At 38.0% G+C, this 16,447-nt stretch overlaps 1 protein-coding gene across 3 annotated transcripts in view; it reads right to left on the reverse strand.

The window, feature by feature from the left end:
• The window catches only part of LOC113093030 (NACHT, LRR and PYD domains-containing protein 3-like), an 83,443-nt gene that overhangs the window by 13,229 nt on the left and 53,767 nt on the right, over positions 1-16,447 (reverse strand). For all 3 annotated transcript variants that reach the window (XM_026258853.1, XM_026258851.1, XM_026258852.1), the window contains one exon: positions 5,065-5,238. In XM_026258853.1, coding sequence (XP_026114638.1) covers positions 5,065-5,238 — 174 coding nt within the window. The remainder of the gene's footprint in view (positions 1-5,064; positions 5,239-16,447) is intronic.

Consider the following 16,447-nt stretch of genomic DNA (forward strand, 5'->3'; position numbering starts at 1 on the left):
AAGCAACCAAATTAACTTTAATGTTTCTCCATAAATAAGATTCATAAATTCATTGGATCTCCACATTATTTAACTTGAAACTGTGATCCTGCTCTCTCAATTTAAACCAAGGAAACATACAATCCTGCCATCATAGGCGTGTGTACATCACAAAAGCTATCAGTGTACCTATAGAAGTGTAGCACAGTGCCAAAAATGTGCAGACAGTGACTAATTTGTGTAGTTGAGAATGCTAAAAAAGTGATGGTGTTTTATAGAAATCAAGGAGCTTGCACATTTGCTCTAAATGTGGTGGCGATACAGAGGAAACAATTTGACGCAATGCCTGTCACTGATACAGGTAAGCAGATATTTAATTAGGTGTCTTGTGATTGTATTCAAAATTGTTGGTCAAGGCGTTTAATATAATTGAGTTTTCAGAATTTTCGCTACAGTGGACCGATCCTTTACAACCATTTCAGAGCAATTCAGGCCAGGGTGAGATGTTACATAAGCTAAAATTATGATTACTTTTGATTGGTACCTAAAACTTCAGATAACCATCCTGCTGAAATGAAATGTAGCTTTTACTAATTATAACAATATGACTGGTGAAAGTTATGTAATGATAAATGTACAGCTTAATCTAGAATACCCACCATTATTGTCTTTTGAAATAAGACACTTTCTTAAAATTCTGCACATTATTTCTGGTTGATTAGGAATGATGACATTTGGGTTTGTAAGTTAACAGAAAATATTTTTCCCTATGTGACTTAATATGTTATTACATCATCAAAGAAATGATACAGTACAACTAAAAACATATTATATACATACATAGTGTGAAGAGTGTACTGAGAACAGATCAGCTTTGCCCTGGAAATGGATACCATGCACCTGCAAAACGTCATCACGGGCTGATCGGCCACACCCGAGACTCGTTTGCCAGCGGGCAGATAAGCCATGCGCGGCCTGACAACGGGGAGTCTGATGTCTCCAATGCGGCTGAGAATTAACCTGTGTTTACTCCTTTCTCTGCAGAAACCAGCGTGTGACCGATCAACCCTACAACGGGACTGCACAGAAGAGCATCCAGCAATATACCCTCCGGGGTATTTATTTTGAGCTTTGAGCTCCTTGTCGTGAGTTCCTTCCATCCCCGTGACAGATGGTGGAGAATGCGAGCGCTCCTCCCCCACGAAAGGATGGATGAACTGCTGCAACGTCTGCATCAAATTGTGAAACATCTGGCCTCTCGCCAGGGTGAGATGGAACAGGAACTCGCTGGCCCCCACCTGACCTGCCTCCAGCACGTTCCGGTAGTAGATCCCCGGATACAAGCCGCCCAGCTCTTGCCCAAAATGTCAGCTCACGATGACATTGAGGTTTATCTGCAAATGTTTGAGAAAACAGCAACCCTGGAGGGATGGGAACGAGATGACTGGGAACGAGATAACTGGGCATTGCCTTGGCCCCCCTGCTCATGGGAGAGGCGCAGTGGACCTTTTTCAGCCTGCCCGCGGCTCTGGCAGACTGCCACAATGACGTGAAGCAGGAAATCCTGGACCGAGTAGGACTGCCCCCGGTGTGTGGGGCACAACAGTTCCACGAGTGTATCTTTTAACCCCATGTACCGGCTCACGCCCAGGCTGCAGAACTGACTAGATTGGCGCAACACTGGCTAATGAACAGAAACCCCACGGCTGCACAAGTAATGGAATGAGTGGTGATTGACTGCCTCCTGCATGCCTTGCCCCGTGTCCATTGTCAGGCGGTCGCCATGAGGAACCGGGGACAACGCTGGAACTGGTGGAAGCAGTCGAGCTGGCCAAGGCAGCCTGGAGCCGGGAAGTGGGAGAACGAGCACCGCAGTTTCCCCGGAGGGCGGTCCAGGGACAAAGTGTGCCAGAGGGCATCCTGCAGACCCCTAGGGGCAGGCCGACGGGCCCGGTCCCCAGGATGAACCGATGCCCACAGAACACACTTCAATTCCCGTGCAGACATGGTTGGCAGGCTATATTCTACATCATAACCTACCAGTAGGAGCACCAGAGGCCATGGTAAAAGTCAACGGCCGTCCCTTCAAGGCCCTGTTAGTCTCTGGAAGTGCTGTGAGCTTACTCCAAACCCACGTTCCCCCTCCGCGGACTTACAGTAAAGCCCAGTTCCCATTAACTTGTGTGCACAGGGACACATGAAAGGTCCCCGATCGCTGCGTCACTATTTTTGCTGCCCCTGGGTCCTGGCAAGTCCATAAGTTCCTAGATGTCGGAATAATGATTGGCCGGGCTTCATTTTGGAGAACTACTGCCCCGGTCTAAAACGGAGGTGGTCCTGCATCTGGCTATCCTGGAGCTGCATTACTACCTACTAGGAAGAAAGTTCACCCTGTTCACCGATCATGCTCACCTGTTGATGAGCATGAAGATGATTAAAAATTCACTTGACTTAACACATGACTTCATCAGTGGACCAGATAAATGTGAGTTATTGTCTCATTGTTTTATTTATTTTTGTCTTCATTTAATGTCATTTAATGCATTGTTCATAGAGTAGATCTTTTCTAGATACTTGATTAACTGGAAGTCTTCTGATTGCTAGTGATTGCAGTCTTGTGATAAGAGATACACATATGAACCCTTTTTACTGACTTCAGGAAAAGGGGAATAACCAATGACATTTGAGATAACAACAAAAACAGCAAGCCCCGCCCCATGACTGACGAAAATAAAAGTGTTCGCGCGAGCAAAGGTGAGAAGATCGAGCGCGAGGATGTGGGGAATGACCATTCGCACGTGAGGACTTTTAATGCGCGCAGAGGACATGTCACGCGCTGCCGTTTCCTCATATCCGATTTAGTTTTCCTCTCGCGGAAGTGATTTACTGCGCGTGCAAGCATCAGTTGTATACTCGGTTATTATTGGCATTGATTTGCCGTCATACATCCGACCATGAGCATGAAAGCTGGCGTACGCAAACTTTTTGTGCATACGTAAGGTTGATACATGAGATTCCAGATCTTTTCCCATCCCTTCTCCCATCCAGTCTAAAACCATAATCGTGTCGACTGTCACTTTATGTTCGAAAATCTATTGCAGAAATCAACCACCACAAGTTTCGAAAACGAAAATAGGAAATTGATTTTAATGACCTTCTCTCGGAGCGTGTCCAGTCATTTTTTTTTTTTTTTTTACACACGTCACACAGCAGCTGCAGCTTCGGACACACATGCATAACAGCAAATAATACTTCTGCACAGTGTTTCTCTTTTTACAACAGAAATGTGAATTCTGCCGGTATTCATACAGTCTCATGTATACAGATTTGGGCTAGAATCGCCTACGTATGTGATTTTTTTTTTTTTTTTTTCACATTTCTAATCGTAAACACAGCCATGTTGAAGCCTATAGTAAATGTTTTGCATTATGGCAGTCCACTCTGCTTATTGTTTTTCGAGAATGTTGCACTCCTGTTTGTCATTGTGCATGTAACATCACGCCAATAAATCATCAGAAATATTGGTCTTTACCAATATATTGAATTTTTACATTCGTCCTGCCTGTTGTCCGTGGATTTACCTATATTTTGTGTTATTTGCTGTATAAAATGCATCTGGACATGCAAAATCGATTTTACAATCAATTCAATTAACACTAGGGGTGCTCCAATCACGATCGGCTGATCGTTATGCGCATTTCGTCAGTAAAGCCGGTTCTCTAATCAGCGGTTAATTCCATCAGGTGCGTGATTTCATTTTCAGCGTTTTTTGGCACATCTTCTCAGTTAACAACGGCTCTGTGTAGTAACAGCTGCTCTATGTGAAATCACGCACCTGATGGAATTAACCGCTGATTAGAGAACCGGCTTTACTGACGAGATGCGCATTAACGATCGGCCGATGAACACTTGTCGCCCAAATCAAACAGGATTTTTTTTTTCACAAAAGTGTCATCCCAAGAAAGCAAAGTAATAGTTCTCTCATTTGTAGGTTGCATGATACCTAGCGGTGGATGCAAGTAAAAGAGTATAACAGTACCTATTTTTTTTTCCTCACCTGAAATTCATGCAATAAACATGCTTTTGGCAAAGATTTCAATTTGTTTGTGGTCTATATAGCCTGCATCAAAATGAGGTTTGCAATGATGAGCCCGAAGGCATGGGTTGAAGACCCAGCCAGTGATGTCACAATATGCAAATTTGTTTAAATTCATACCTACATAATCACCACAAAAATTTACTTTGTTTTTACATTGAAACTTGAAAAAATATATAGACCTACTTACAGACCCTTTTTTTTTTTAAAGATTTTTACCTTTACTGCAAACCAAAATATTTTTAAGGAAGGCCTTAAGTTGTATTTTCAAATCCAAGTGATCCAAACTCATAGCACTTGTGTAAGATGGAGTTCAAGTGAAGCAGCATTTGCTGTGAACTGAGATGCGCTTAGACACAGAGGGCATCCTGTTCTAGCTTGTGCTCTTCTAAACAAAGTCTGAAACTTTGTATTACAAGCACTTTGTGTTTACTTACCTCTTTATGATGAATCGCTTGTTATATTCCTCATTTGTAAGGGTTTTGTAAATGGATAAATGTAAATAAAAATGTAAAACAAAAGATTGTGAACTGCTAGTTTTATCATTTTAGAATCACACTAAGCCATACTGCATTCTCACAAACTGGTGACCAAAACAATTTCATAGATCAGTTTTTACGTGCACATGGTGCCGGGTGATTGATAATTCTAGACCCTGGCTTAGATGCCATGGTTGTTCAGCACACAACCACTAGATGGTGCTGCTAGCTTGTGTAGGGCTGTGCAGAGGAATTCATTCATGGAATAGATGTATTTGAAAATGCTAAATTTTTAATCGCAATATTTCAACATTTTTATTGTCAGATGTTCACAGTCCACCTGGGTCATTTTTCTCAGGTTGAAAAATCTGTATAATAGGCATGTGTATAAATATGGGGTAATTTTTTTATCTGTTGTTCTGGCATTCCATTGAGAGCATATGGCAACCTTTGTGACAGTCATTCCTTTATGATTGCATTTTGTAAATTATTTTATGATAAACCATTTACCTCAGAATCTCCAGCTGACAGTTTGGGGTCTTCAGTCCATCAGAAAGAAGCTTCACTCCAGAATCCAGCAGGTCATTGTTACTCAGGTCCAGTTCTCTCAGAAAGGAGTTTGACGACTGTAGAGTTGAAGACAAACTCTCACAAGACTGAGCAGTGAGATCACAGCACTGTAGCCTGTGTAGAGAACAAAAATAATAATAAAAAACAATGAGCTTCTTTGGTATGGTTTATATTTTGGAGCACAGATAACTTGCAAAAACCACTGACTAGTGATGCAGTTAATGCAAAGCTATAACCATATATTATATATGATATATTTAGTGATTACTGAATTTAAAAGAAAGTGTATGCCTATAAAATAAAAGGCTTCTTTTAATTAATATTTTCATTATGTTTTAATAATTCAACTCTTCGTAAAACATCAAACCTAGGCTTTTAATAGCCGGGTGCACCTTAGGATGGCAATAAAAGGCCACTCTAAAATTGGGGGGGGGGGGGGTCCAAAAAGCAGTGCAACACATCTCCTTCATATGGAGTTGATCAGGTTGTTAATTTGTGGCCTGTGGGATGTTGGTGCACTCCTCTTCAGTGGCTGTGTGAATTTGCTGGATATTGGCAGGAACTGGAACATGCTGTCGTATACACCGATTCAAAGCATCCGAAACATGCTCAATTGGTGACATGTCAAGTGAGTATGCTGGCCATGCAAGAACTGGGATGTTTTCAGCTTCCAGGAATTATGTACAGATCCTTGCAACATGGGGCTGTGCATTATCATGAGGTGATGGTCGTGAATGAATAGCAAAACAATGAGCCTCAGAATGTAGTCAGAATATCTCAGTGCATTCAAAATTCCATCAATAAAATGCACCTGTGTTTGTTGCCCATAGCATATGCCTGCCCATACCATAACTCCACTGCCACCATGGGCCACTCAATCCACAACGTTGACATCAGCAAACCGCTCACCCACACAACGCCATTCTACTTATCATTATTTAATCAGGAAGAGAAATTATCTTTCACCTGGTGCCAATATGAATTATAAGTGGTTTCATGCTATCAACTCCCCCGTCTTTGTAAACAGATGGTGAACCTTCAGAATCTCTGACAAGTCCGCTGAGAACAATATTCAGAGGAGGTACAATAACTAGACATCCAAAACGCCGCTTTTACCGCCACTCCTACCGCCGCCGCCACGGTGTAACGTGCATTTGCAGTCTTTGACCGCTGAGTGGCGCTTTAACCACAAGTTATCAAACAAGCGCATCAAAGCACATTTTCGCAAATAGACGTCAGTTTTGCCTTGCTGATGTGTTACATCTGACTGCTTCAGTCACGGAAAATGAAAGAAAAACACTATGGTTTAAATATTTAATATATTTAATATTTAATACTCACAGAAGAAAGTTTGCTATTTATGAAGTTATATGCATTTCTTAGAACGAGAAAGAGAAAGAGTCTGTGCTTATATTTTCTAAGCTACATGGTATTAAACCATATTTTAGATTGGACACATTTAAAAGGTGTGCCGTATTATTTATATTATATTAATTATGCATTATATTATTCAAAATAAATTGTGGTTTACTTTGCATCCGAGCATTAAAAGTGGTAGCCTATTTTAGGGGGGGTAGGCTACATGGATTAATATGCAACATGTCAATATTTTAATATATTATGCCTATATTTTAATTTATATTTTATATTTAAATATATTTTTTCCTTTAATAAAACAACATGCATTTTTGTTATTCATTACCTGCCCTTTATTTTGACATAACCTATTGGGAAAAAGACATTTGTCTGTAAACTGATTAAGAAATTGTTGTATGTTTAAATGTGAAGCAGTGTATAATTTCGTTCCCATTATTTAGGCCTAATTTGCCTAAAACAAGAAACGAATAAAATTAAACCAGCACGATTAAATCTTTGAAACTCTAAAGAATGAATAAAACGTCCTTACAATTAAACGCAAGTTCTCTCATTATAATCAACAACATTCACACGATGTAAAAAAAAAAAAAAAAGCTTTAGTAATTGATAACTAAAGTAATTTTAAAGGGAACCTTCTTTACTTGCTTTTAAAGTAGGGTAATATCATATGGCCTAAAAAAAATATCCCAGTTTTTTTTTTTTTTTTAGAAAATAAAAATATGATTTTTGATTTATACCGATTTTTAAATCAATATTCAAATGACAAAGAAATTTTACAAAACAAGTTTTAATATAGTTCTTTATCATTCATTTAGTAGTCAAATTTATAACTGCAACAAGATGATTAATTTAATACTAGTCCATCATGCATTTAACCATCCACTCAGCTTTAAGAGCTGTTCAGATTAAAACTGGCAGCTCAGCAGTGAGTCAGTGTCATGGATGGAGGACCTGTTAATATTTTTTCTAGTTTATATTTCCATCTCGTTATGCCGCTGGTTTAGATTTTTTTTATCTTATAGAACTTATTTGTAAATAGAGCAGTCACTCTCTGTGTCTACACCGGATGCCAGAGTTGTCATCTGTGTCCCACAGCGAAAAGTGTGTTCATCATAAACAGATGGAGCATCAGTTCACTGATGTGTAGACCTGGCATGCGTTTTTTATTTATTTATTTATTTTTTTTACAGCCCTGCTTGTTTTAACGTTTTTATTAAATATCTGTATTGACTGCATGGTCATATTATCGAATTATTTACTGCCATGCAACCTACAAAAGTAAAGCTTGGCGAGTCGATGAACGAGCATTGCTGCAGGTTGATTTTTGGCGGATGTTTGTTTCGTCAGGTGAAACATCTCTCTCACTCGCAGCAGAGTCTGTGAGCAGCAACAACTTCCCCTCCGCGCGAACTGATACCAGAAACACGCTCCACCTTCACCCAGTGAATAAAGTATTTCAGTATGTTTGAAATGTTATGTTCATAACAAAGCATATAAAATAATAATAATAATTTTAAAAAATAACAGGAGAGTTTCAAAGTGGCTTAAGCTATGTGTAAACTTTTAACCTTGTAAGCATTAGCTACATCTTTAATTGCTGCTTTCTGCTGTGAAAATTTTGTTTGTGATGAAAATAACATCTTTGTCAGTTATTTTATCTAAACATATCGAATAATTAAGTGTTGTGCCTGAATGCGTTCATTGAAGGATAGTTCATGAACTCGTTCATATTTTGGGCGAACGTGAACTGAACGTGCTGTATTAATGCCTGATAAACTGGTGTCTGTGAACGGCACGCTCTCTCAGGTTAACTTCGTTCAATAGGGTGCCAGATTTCTATAGAGCCTTCCAGGCGAAAAAATGGCTAAAACACACCGTAAACGGGTCTTAAGCACTATTCGGACGGGACTAGTTTTCTTAACTACGTTTGAGTTTCGATTCTTACCACCTGATGTCTGTGATTTTCATGTAACAATTCGGATGGGACTAGTATCTCTGTGTTTATTACAGAGGTGGGAGGGTCTGATTTGTGTATCTGGGCGTCACAGAGATCACGCGCTCTGTATGTGTGCATTGCATTCATTCAGAATGATTGCCTTAGTATTATTACACAATAAATACTAAATGGCTAGTATAGCAAAACCATTTTAATGTGTGGTTCCTTTAGTTTAACTTGTTTTCCTTTTTTTTTTTATTAAATGTAATTAAAACATTATGTAACTGAGTACATAAATGAACGTGAGTAATCTTACCTGATGCTGATATTACAATAGCCGGTATTAACAGTTTACGCGATCTTGCTCTTGATTTTATTAGTTGTATTATTTTTTTATTATTATTATTTATTTGCTGCTAAGCAAATATATCAAACATCCGCGCGGTAAGAGCATCTACGGTAATTCACGTTGGCCAAAACACACAAGGAAACGCGTTGTGAAATAAAATATCACCGGCAATCACAGACATTCGCATTCGGACGGGATTAGTTTTCTCAGAGGATCACGGAGTTTGCTGAAAAACGGTAGGTAATTTGCTCTGGAATTATCACAGAGGTTGTGTGAGAAAAACACAGACGTGGCAGATTCGGACGGGATTAAAATCACCAAGTACGTCTGTGAAACGCAGATTTCTCTAACGACCCCCTGTAAAACTAGTCTCGTCCGAATAGGGCTTTAATATGTAAGGGAAAAACACCCAATCTGGCAACACAAGCCACCAGTGTCACACCACCGTCCGCCGCATGCGTGACGCGTCATCAAAAAAAAAAAAAAAAAAAGGCATCGAGGCGACAGCAGCATGTAGCAAGAAGGCGTATGATCATTTAAAATAATTTTATGATGTTTATGACAAGGTCAGTAAGAATGTGAGACATAGCATTAAAGCAACAATGGGGAAAAATGCTGTCCCCTCAATGCTAATGTAAACCCTGGTTGGATAAGGATTCAAAATTGGATATGAAGATGAAATCTGACGCATAGCTTCATTGTTAAAACTGTTAAAATAATTGCTGTCTGTGATTCTATATGGGCTGTTTCCATAATTTTGAAAAATAATAGCTCGCAGTGACATATGGAAAAAAAGAACTATGAACTAGTTCATTTTTGGAACTGTGTGAACTTAGTTCAAAATTTTGTAGTTTGAACTATGATCTGAACTAGTTAATTTTAAAATTTGTGAATTGAACTTTGAACTAGTTCATGTAGAAAGTGAACTTTCCCAACACTGACTGTAAGATTACATTTGTTTGAATGCATTATTGCGAAAGCGATTGAGTGTGACTCTGTTTAAATCATGCTTTAACCTGAAAATAATCATTAAAAGAAACAGACTAACTCTTAACATCCCGCTCGACTCTTGCAGTCAACCTTCTGATCAAGCTAAATATGTTGGCTGTTGGCATGTATTTGACTTGTGATAAGAAGCTCATATTCAAGTGTTTGTGCAAAAATTATTAATGTGCATTAATGACAGGGAGGCGCCGTCTCATCACTTTAATTTTTCATGATAATGAATGTATAATTTTTTTAATTAACATAATATCGTGGTGTCTCACATAGGTAGCTACATTAAAAAATATCTACCGAAAGCTTGAAATGTTTTTAAACGAAAAGGAATAGTATAATGTGTGAATGTTGCATTTCTCTCGTCGGAGAGAGCCAGCACTGTGAATATAACCAAAACAACAGTCCTATATAAACCGGTTCAGCAAGTGAAAGCCTCATAAGACACTGTCCATATGAAAGAGCAATTCACACCTTTATCTCGACCCCACAAGACATGAATAACTATCCAAAACCCAACCCCCTCCAGCTGAACAGAATTGGGTCTGTGTTTTGGCTCTGAAGAACATAGTGTTACTGGGCTGAAACATGCCTGCACTACACTTCATAATTTTCTCGCAGCCCGTATTATTATTTTCACAATACCATAATGATAATAACAAATCATCAATTAATCATTAATCATTATTTTATGAAAATCATTGTTATTTGTGATCGTGGATGTTTGCGGGAGGCTTTAAGACCAAGCGGAGTCCTCTGTTCCCGCCTCACAGCGCGCAGGTCTCCGAGGCTTCACTGTCTGCGGTTTGACTTTACTGAATCAGATTGAGGCGAACTTATTGATCATGAGCCCAACATTTAGCAAGGCAGGAAAATTCTAACGGAAGGAAGACGTATATCATTGAGCTAATGCTGTTAAAGAGAGAGAGAAGTCTAGGACTATTCTTAAAATTGGAGCTCATGTTATGAAAATTATGCATTTTATTTATTCACATGCTGTATGGTTGAAATAATATTTTAGTTCACAATTTTAAGTTACGTTGTTTAATAAAATGCTTTATTGGCAAATGTTTCGTAAACCTTCAGTTGTTATGCTCTAAAATCCATGCCATTATTAATTTCACAGTATTTTTACCACCTAAATGACTAATCTTTAAAGTCACAATTCTATAATGGTCAAAATTACTAAGGCCAAGGGTATTTTTTAATGACATTATTTTATTATTATTATTATTTGAATAATTGTAGCTTACATAAATAGGTAAAGCAAAACAAATATTCGGATTGTCCCTTATTTTTTCCCTTGTTTTCCTAAAGAATAAACACGTATTTTTTACAAGAATAAACATGATAACATATTATTAATTAATAAAAATAATTTAAGCAATTAAAACCTTTTTTTAACTTGAATTTAAATACTATTAAACTAACTTTAAATTCTCAAGGAGTTTATAAGTAAAAAAAGAAAAAGTTCTAAATGAACTTGTGTTAACAATATAATTAGAACTAACAATATAACCTTTATTTCAGTGGTTCTCAACCTTTTTTTCCAGCGAGCCGCACTATGGTCTAAGTGCAAGTCTACGCATATAATTTACATATTACGTCAGCAATACAAACCAACCTGATTTATAATATTATAGCCTAACTATTATGATATATAATCTATTACATTCATTGAAATGAACAATTCTACTCCCCATAAATAAAACACCTGATGCTGTCGGGAGCTGACCAATTTTTTGAGATTCAGCTTGAAAGGAGTAACACAAAGAAGTTGCGATTGTAACGCCTGTGTTATACTTTCCGCATGAGCAATCTGGGCGCGTACACGGCCAGCGCAGACGCAGACTTCTTCAATTTATACTTCTGAATGCGCAGGCTGATGGCCAGCTCTGCAATTGCCCAGAATTATTGCACATCGCTGTCTTTATATTCTTTTATTGAAGGATTGCACAGGTTCAAGTAGCAATGAGCTTCTTCACTCTGCCTGCAGATGTGCAATTTTGTTTTTGAAGCCTACTGACCACACGCACCTCTCTGCGCAGTCATCTGCTAGAGCCTCTGCACACACTCTCCAATGACGATTTTTACATCATGTGTAGCCTACCTAACGGTCCATAGCGGACTCGCGGACACAGGAAGTTTGACAGAGGGTTTAAGATGCAGGCTTGCATGACCTGACGCGCAACATTTCAGAAATTGTGTGTTCACAAATGTAGCCTATTTTGATCCAAATATGGAAAGCACTTTTGAATTTAATAATATGAGGTTCTCTCTTGAGATATTTGCCACATTTCTTCAAATAAGGATTGTTACATAGTGTATGGTGTTTCCATTTATCTGAACTTCTTCAAGTGAGTTGCGGGGCAAAAAAAAACAAACAAAAAAAACACCGAAAATCCAGCACTTCTCCTTCAATACTGATACTGCGACTATTGACAGTTTGTACATGTTTATTCGCTGGCATTTTTTGAATTTTTTTTTTCTCCCTTAAAAAAACAAATTTGTCCATTCTGATGCCCAATTTTACCTTAAAGGCAATTTACCTAATGGCTGCTGATGACTATTTGAATTGAATTCTACCAAAGTGCGCGCTTGTATGAGTTCGTTCAATGCTTATGCCAGTGCTCATGTCTGAAAATAATATATGAAGAAGAAAAAAATCACATAAAAACATTAGGATATAGCTTATAGTTCATTAGTAGCATATTGTTTTTTTAATTCATGTAACCAATAAAATGTTACAAACTGATAAAGTATATATTTATTTTATTTCAGCATGTGGTGCAGGCCGCATTAGAATTTGTGACGGGCCGTGGGTTGAGAACCACTGCTTTATATCAAACATTTTTAAATTGTTTTTCGTTTGCTGCATGTTTTTTTTTTAAACAAGCTAAAAAATAAATCAGAGTTTGTGAGAGGAAATAAATAGGCTATTAGAAAATATTTTACAACAAATCATTTAAATTAAACAAATTTATCAGAACAAAACAATAATTAAAAATATATAATTCTAGTGGATAAATATAATTGCAGTATATAATAATATAGGCTTAGTAATAAATAATAATAATAATAATAATAATAATAATAATAATAATTTAAAGCTAAGCAAGGTACTAAGCTTGGGCTTTCTCAATCGGGAGAAATCAAACATTTCCATATTTGTGATGTTGCCCATTTGAAGCTTAACTATTATTCATGAGGTAAATAGGCTGTGTGCGTTTCAGTATTGATGAAAAAAAAATCATAATTAACAATATGTCAAAGTGCTCACGCCGAATGTCTGGTGAACGACTGCTGTTTCCAGTGAATATGTGCGCGAGGCACCAGCAATCAAACAGCTGAAACAAATTTGGTCACACATAAGGCATAATTCAAAAATGCTGGTAGTTTGAAAAATCAAGAATAATAACCGAGTTAATACTAATTATTGCTAAATGCTGGACTGTTCCCATTTCGCTCTGCATATTGAACCTGCAGATTTTTTTAAACCAAGAGTGAATCGAAACGAAAATGAAATTAAAACATTTAGCTTATATATATATATATATATATATATATATATATATATATATATATATATATATATATATATATATATATATATATATATATATATATATATATATATATATATAGGCCTTATATTTATTTACTGTTTAATAAAAATAGCATGCATATGATCCTTTGTGTTAAGGTCTTCTTTTAATTTTTGTTTAGTAGACTGTAGTCTAAGACTATCCTACATTTTAAAAATTAACAAATTGTAAAAAAAAAAAACAGTTTTTTTTTATGTTACAATGTTATATCATAATGTTATTGTTGTTTTACTTCCTTCTTTTATCTCATTTTACAATTACATTCATTTCGCAACCCGTCCCTTTGCGCCACCTGGCTGTAGTTTCGCGAATGAGACTTGTCATGGCACTTGTATTCTGTTGTTGTTCTCTTGTTGACCGGACTACTTCTATTGTTCTCATTTGTAAGTCGCTTTGGATAAAAGCGTCTGCTAAATGATTAAATGTAAATGTTATGTAATGAATGATTTTAACACATGACTGAATTACAGTTAACACCGCGGCAGTATGCGCGGCGGTAAGCCCCAGAAAGGCTGGCCACCTACCGTATCTGATTAATTAACTCTGGCAATGATGAATGTGAGTTCATTGTCAAATAAAATATTCAATTTAAATAACTTCTTCACTGAACATAATTTAGACTTATTGTTTTTGACTGAAAAATAGCTGAGCCGGGATGATTTAAGCCCATTCACTGAATTGGTACCTCGGGATTGTTTTTTTTTAATTCTACATGCACTACAAGCTGCGATGGAGGCCTTGCATCTGTTTTTTAGAATAGTTTCACATGACATCCATTATCTGTTGACATTTTTTCAAGCTTTGAGCTGCAATTATTTTTATTTAAAGTGACAAATCCAATTGTGTGTGCCTTAATATATCGGCCACCTAGATATAATAAGGACTTTATTTGGGAGTTTGCTGATTTTTAAAGTAAAATTATATTGAAGTATGATAAATTGCTGTTAGTTGGTGATTTTAACATACACGTGTGCTATCCTACAAATCCATCACAAGAGATTTTTTTAATGTAATTGATTTTTTTTATCTTATATAGCATGTGAATAAACAAACGCATGTTCATGGTCATATTTTAGACTTGGTTTTGTCTTTTGGTCTATCTGTTGATACCTTTATTAGTTTTATTATTGTTGTGGTATTTTTAAGCTTTACAATCCACTAAACTGCTCACTTCAGTCTCAGTATGCATTTATCCCTTATTTATCAAAAGTCTTACTATAAAAATACAACAAAACATTTTCTTAAGACCTTACGTGAACTATTGTGACAGAAATGCATTATGAAGAAGAAATGCACCTGTTATTAGTAGCATTAGAGCTAACGTTAGCATCAAGCTACATCAGACAATTTATGAAATTATTAGTACACATTTACTCAAAACTCACTTTTAAACCCTGATCGAGTGTTTCTAATAAATTAATTCAAACCCAGGTATCTCACACCAAAGGCATGTGTCTTATCCACTGCACCAACACCACCCCACTCTGTTGGTTGAACTGATTGAGAAATATGAGCCAAAACTGTCTCTTAGGTCAGCTGACCAGGTCTTGATGATTCCTAGAACTAAATGGCGAAGGGGAGCTCGAACTTTCCACCAGCTGGGCACAGTCCAGGAAAAGGTCCGTGAGAGTGATTTTGAACTTCTTTGGGCACCACAAGGCGTCGTTCACTTGGTGCCGTGCCAGTGGTCTCCTTGTAGGCAAGTATCAGGACCTTGAATTTGATGCGAGCAGCTACTGGTAGCCAGTGTAACCTGATGAGGAGAGGAGTAACGTGAGCTTTTTTTTGGCTCATTGAAGACAACCCTAACTGCTGCATTCTGGATCATTTGCAGAGGCTTGACAGTACATGCAGGAAGGCCCGCCAGGAGAGCATTACAATAGTCCAGTCTGGAGAGAACAAGAGCTTCGACAAGAAATTGCTCTGATAGGATGGGTCTAATCTGCCTAGTGTTGTATAAGGCAAACCTGCAGGACCGGGTCGTTGTATCAATGTGGTCGGTGAAGCTTAACTGATGATCCATCACAACTCCTAGGTTTCTGGCTGTCCTCGAAGAAGTAATGGTTGATGAACCCAGTTGTATAGAGAAGTTGTGATGAAGCAATGGGTTAGCTGGAATCACCAGGACTTCTGTCTTCGTAAGGTTAAGCTGAAGGTGATGGTCATTCATCTAGCTAGAAATGTCACTCAGACAGGCTGAAATGCGAGCAGTTACTGTCGGGTCATCTGGTTGGAATGACAAGTAGAGTTGGGTGTCATCAGCATAGCAGTGATAAGAAAAGCCATGCTACTGAATGACAGATCCTAATGCCGTCATGTAGATGGAGAAGAGAAGTGGTCCAAGTAATGAGCCTTGAGGAACCCCAGTAGCATGGTCTTGTGACTTCGAAACATCAACCCTCCAAGACACTCTGAAGGATCTGTCAGAGAGGTAGGACTTAACCCACAGGAGTGCGGTTCCAGAGATGCCCATATTTCTGAGGGTGAACAGGAGAATCTAGTAATTAACGTTGTCAAAAGCAGCAGACAGGTCCAGTAAGATGAGTACTGAGGATTTTGAAGCTGCTCTTGCCAGTTGCACAGCTTCAGTAACTGAGAGCAGAACAGTCTCAGTTGAGTGGCCACTTTTGAAACCAGATTGGTTGCTGTCCAGGAGGTTGTTCTGAACAAGGAACATAGAAAGTTGGTTTAATACAGCTCGCTCAAGTGTCTTTGCAATGAATGGAAGAAGGGATACCGGTCTGTAGTTTTCAAGAAGCAATGGATTTAGAAATGGTTTCTTGAGCAGTGGGCTTACCCGAGCCTGCTTGAATGCTGAGGGAAATGTTCCAGAGTGAAGAGAGGAGTTGATAATGTGAGTAAGCGAGGATTTCCGCTTCCGGTCGTATGGCGTGAGCAGAGCGAAGGACCAGCTCCGTGTAAATTGTATTAAATTTGATTTTCCAGTCCATCTAATTTCAAACAAACTGAGCCACAACGTCCGTGATATTAAAATGTCTCAAAGGAAAGGTAGACAATACACGCAGACGACTCTGGAGGTCGAGTCCCACGCTGCCACTG

The sequence above is a fragment of the Carassius auratus genome, unplaced genomic scaffold, assembly GCF_003368295.1.
Source record: "Carassius auratus strain Wakin unplaced genomic scaffold, ASM336829v1 scaf_tig00214833, whole genome shotgun sequence".
NCBI classification, from domain to species: domain Eukaryota; kingdom Metazoa; phylum Chordata; class Actinopteri; order Cypriniformes; family Cyprinidae; genus Carassius; species Carassius auratus.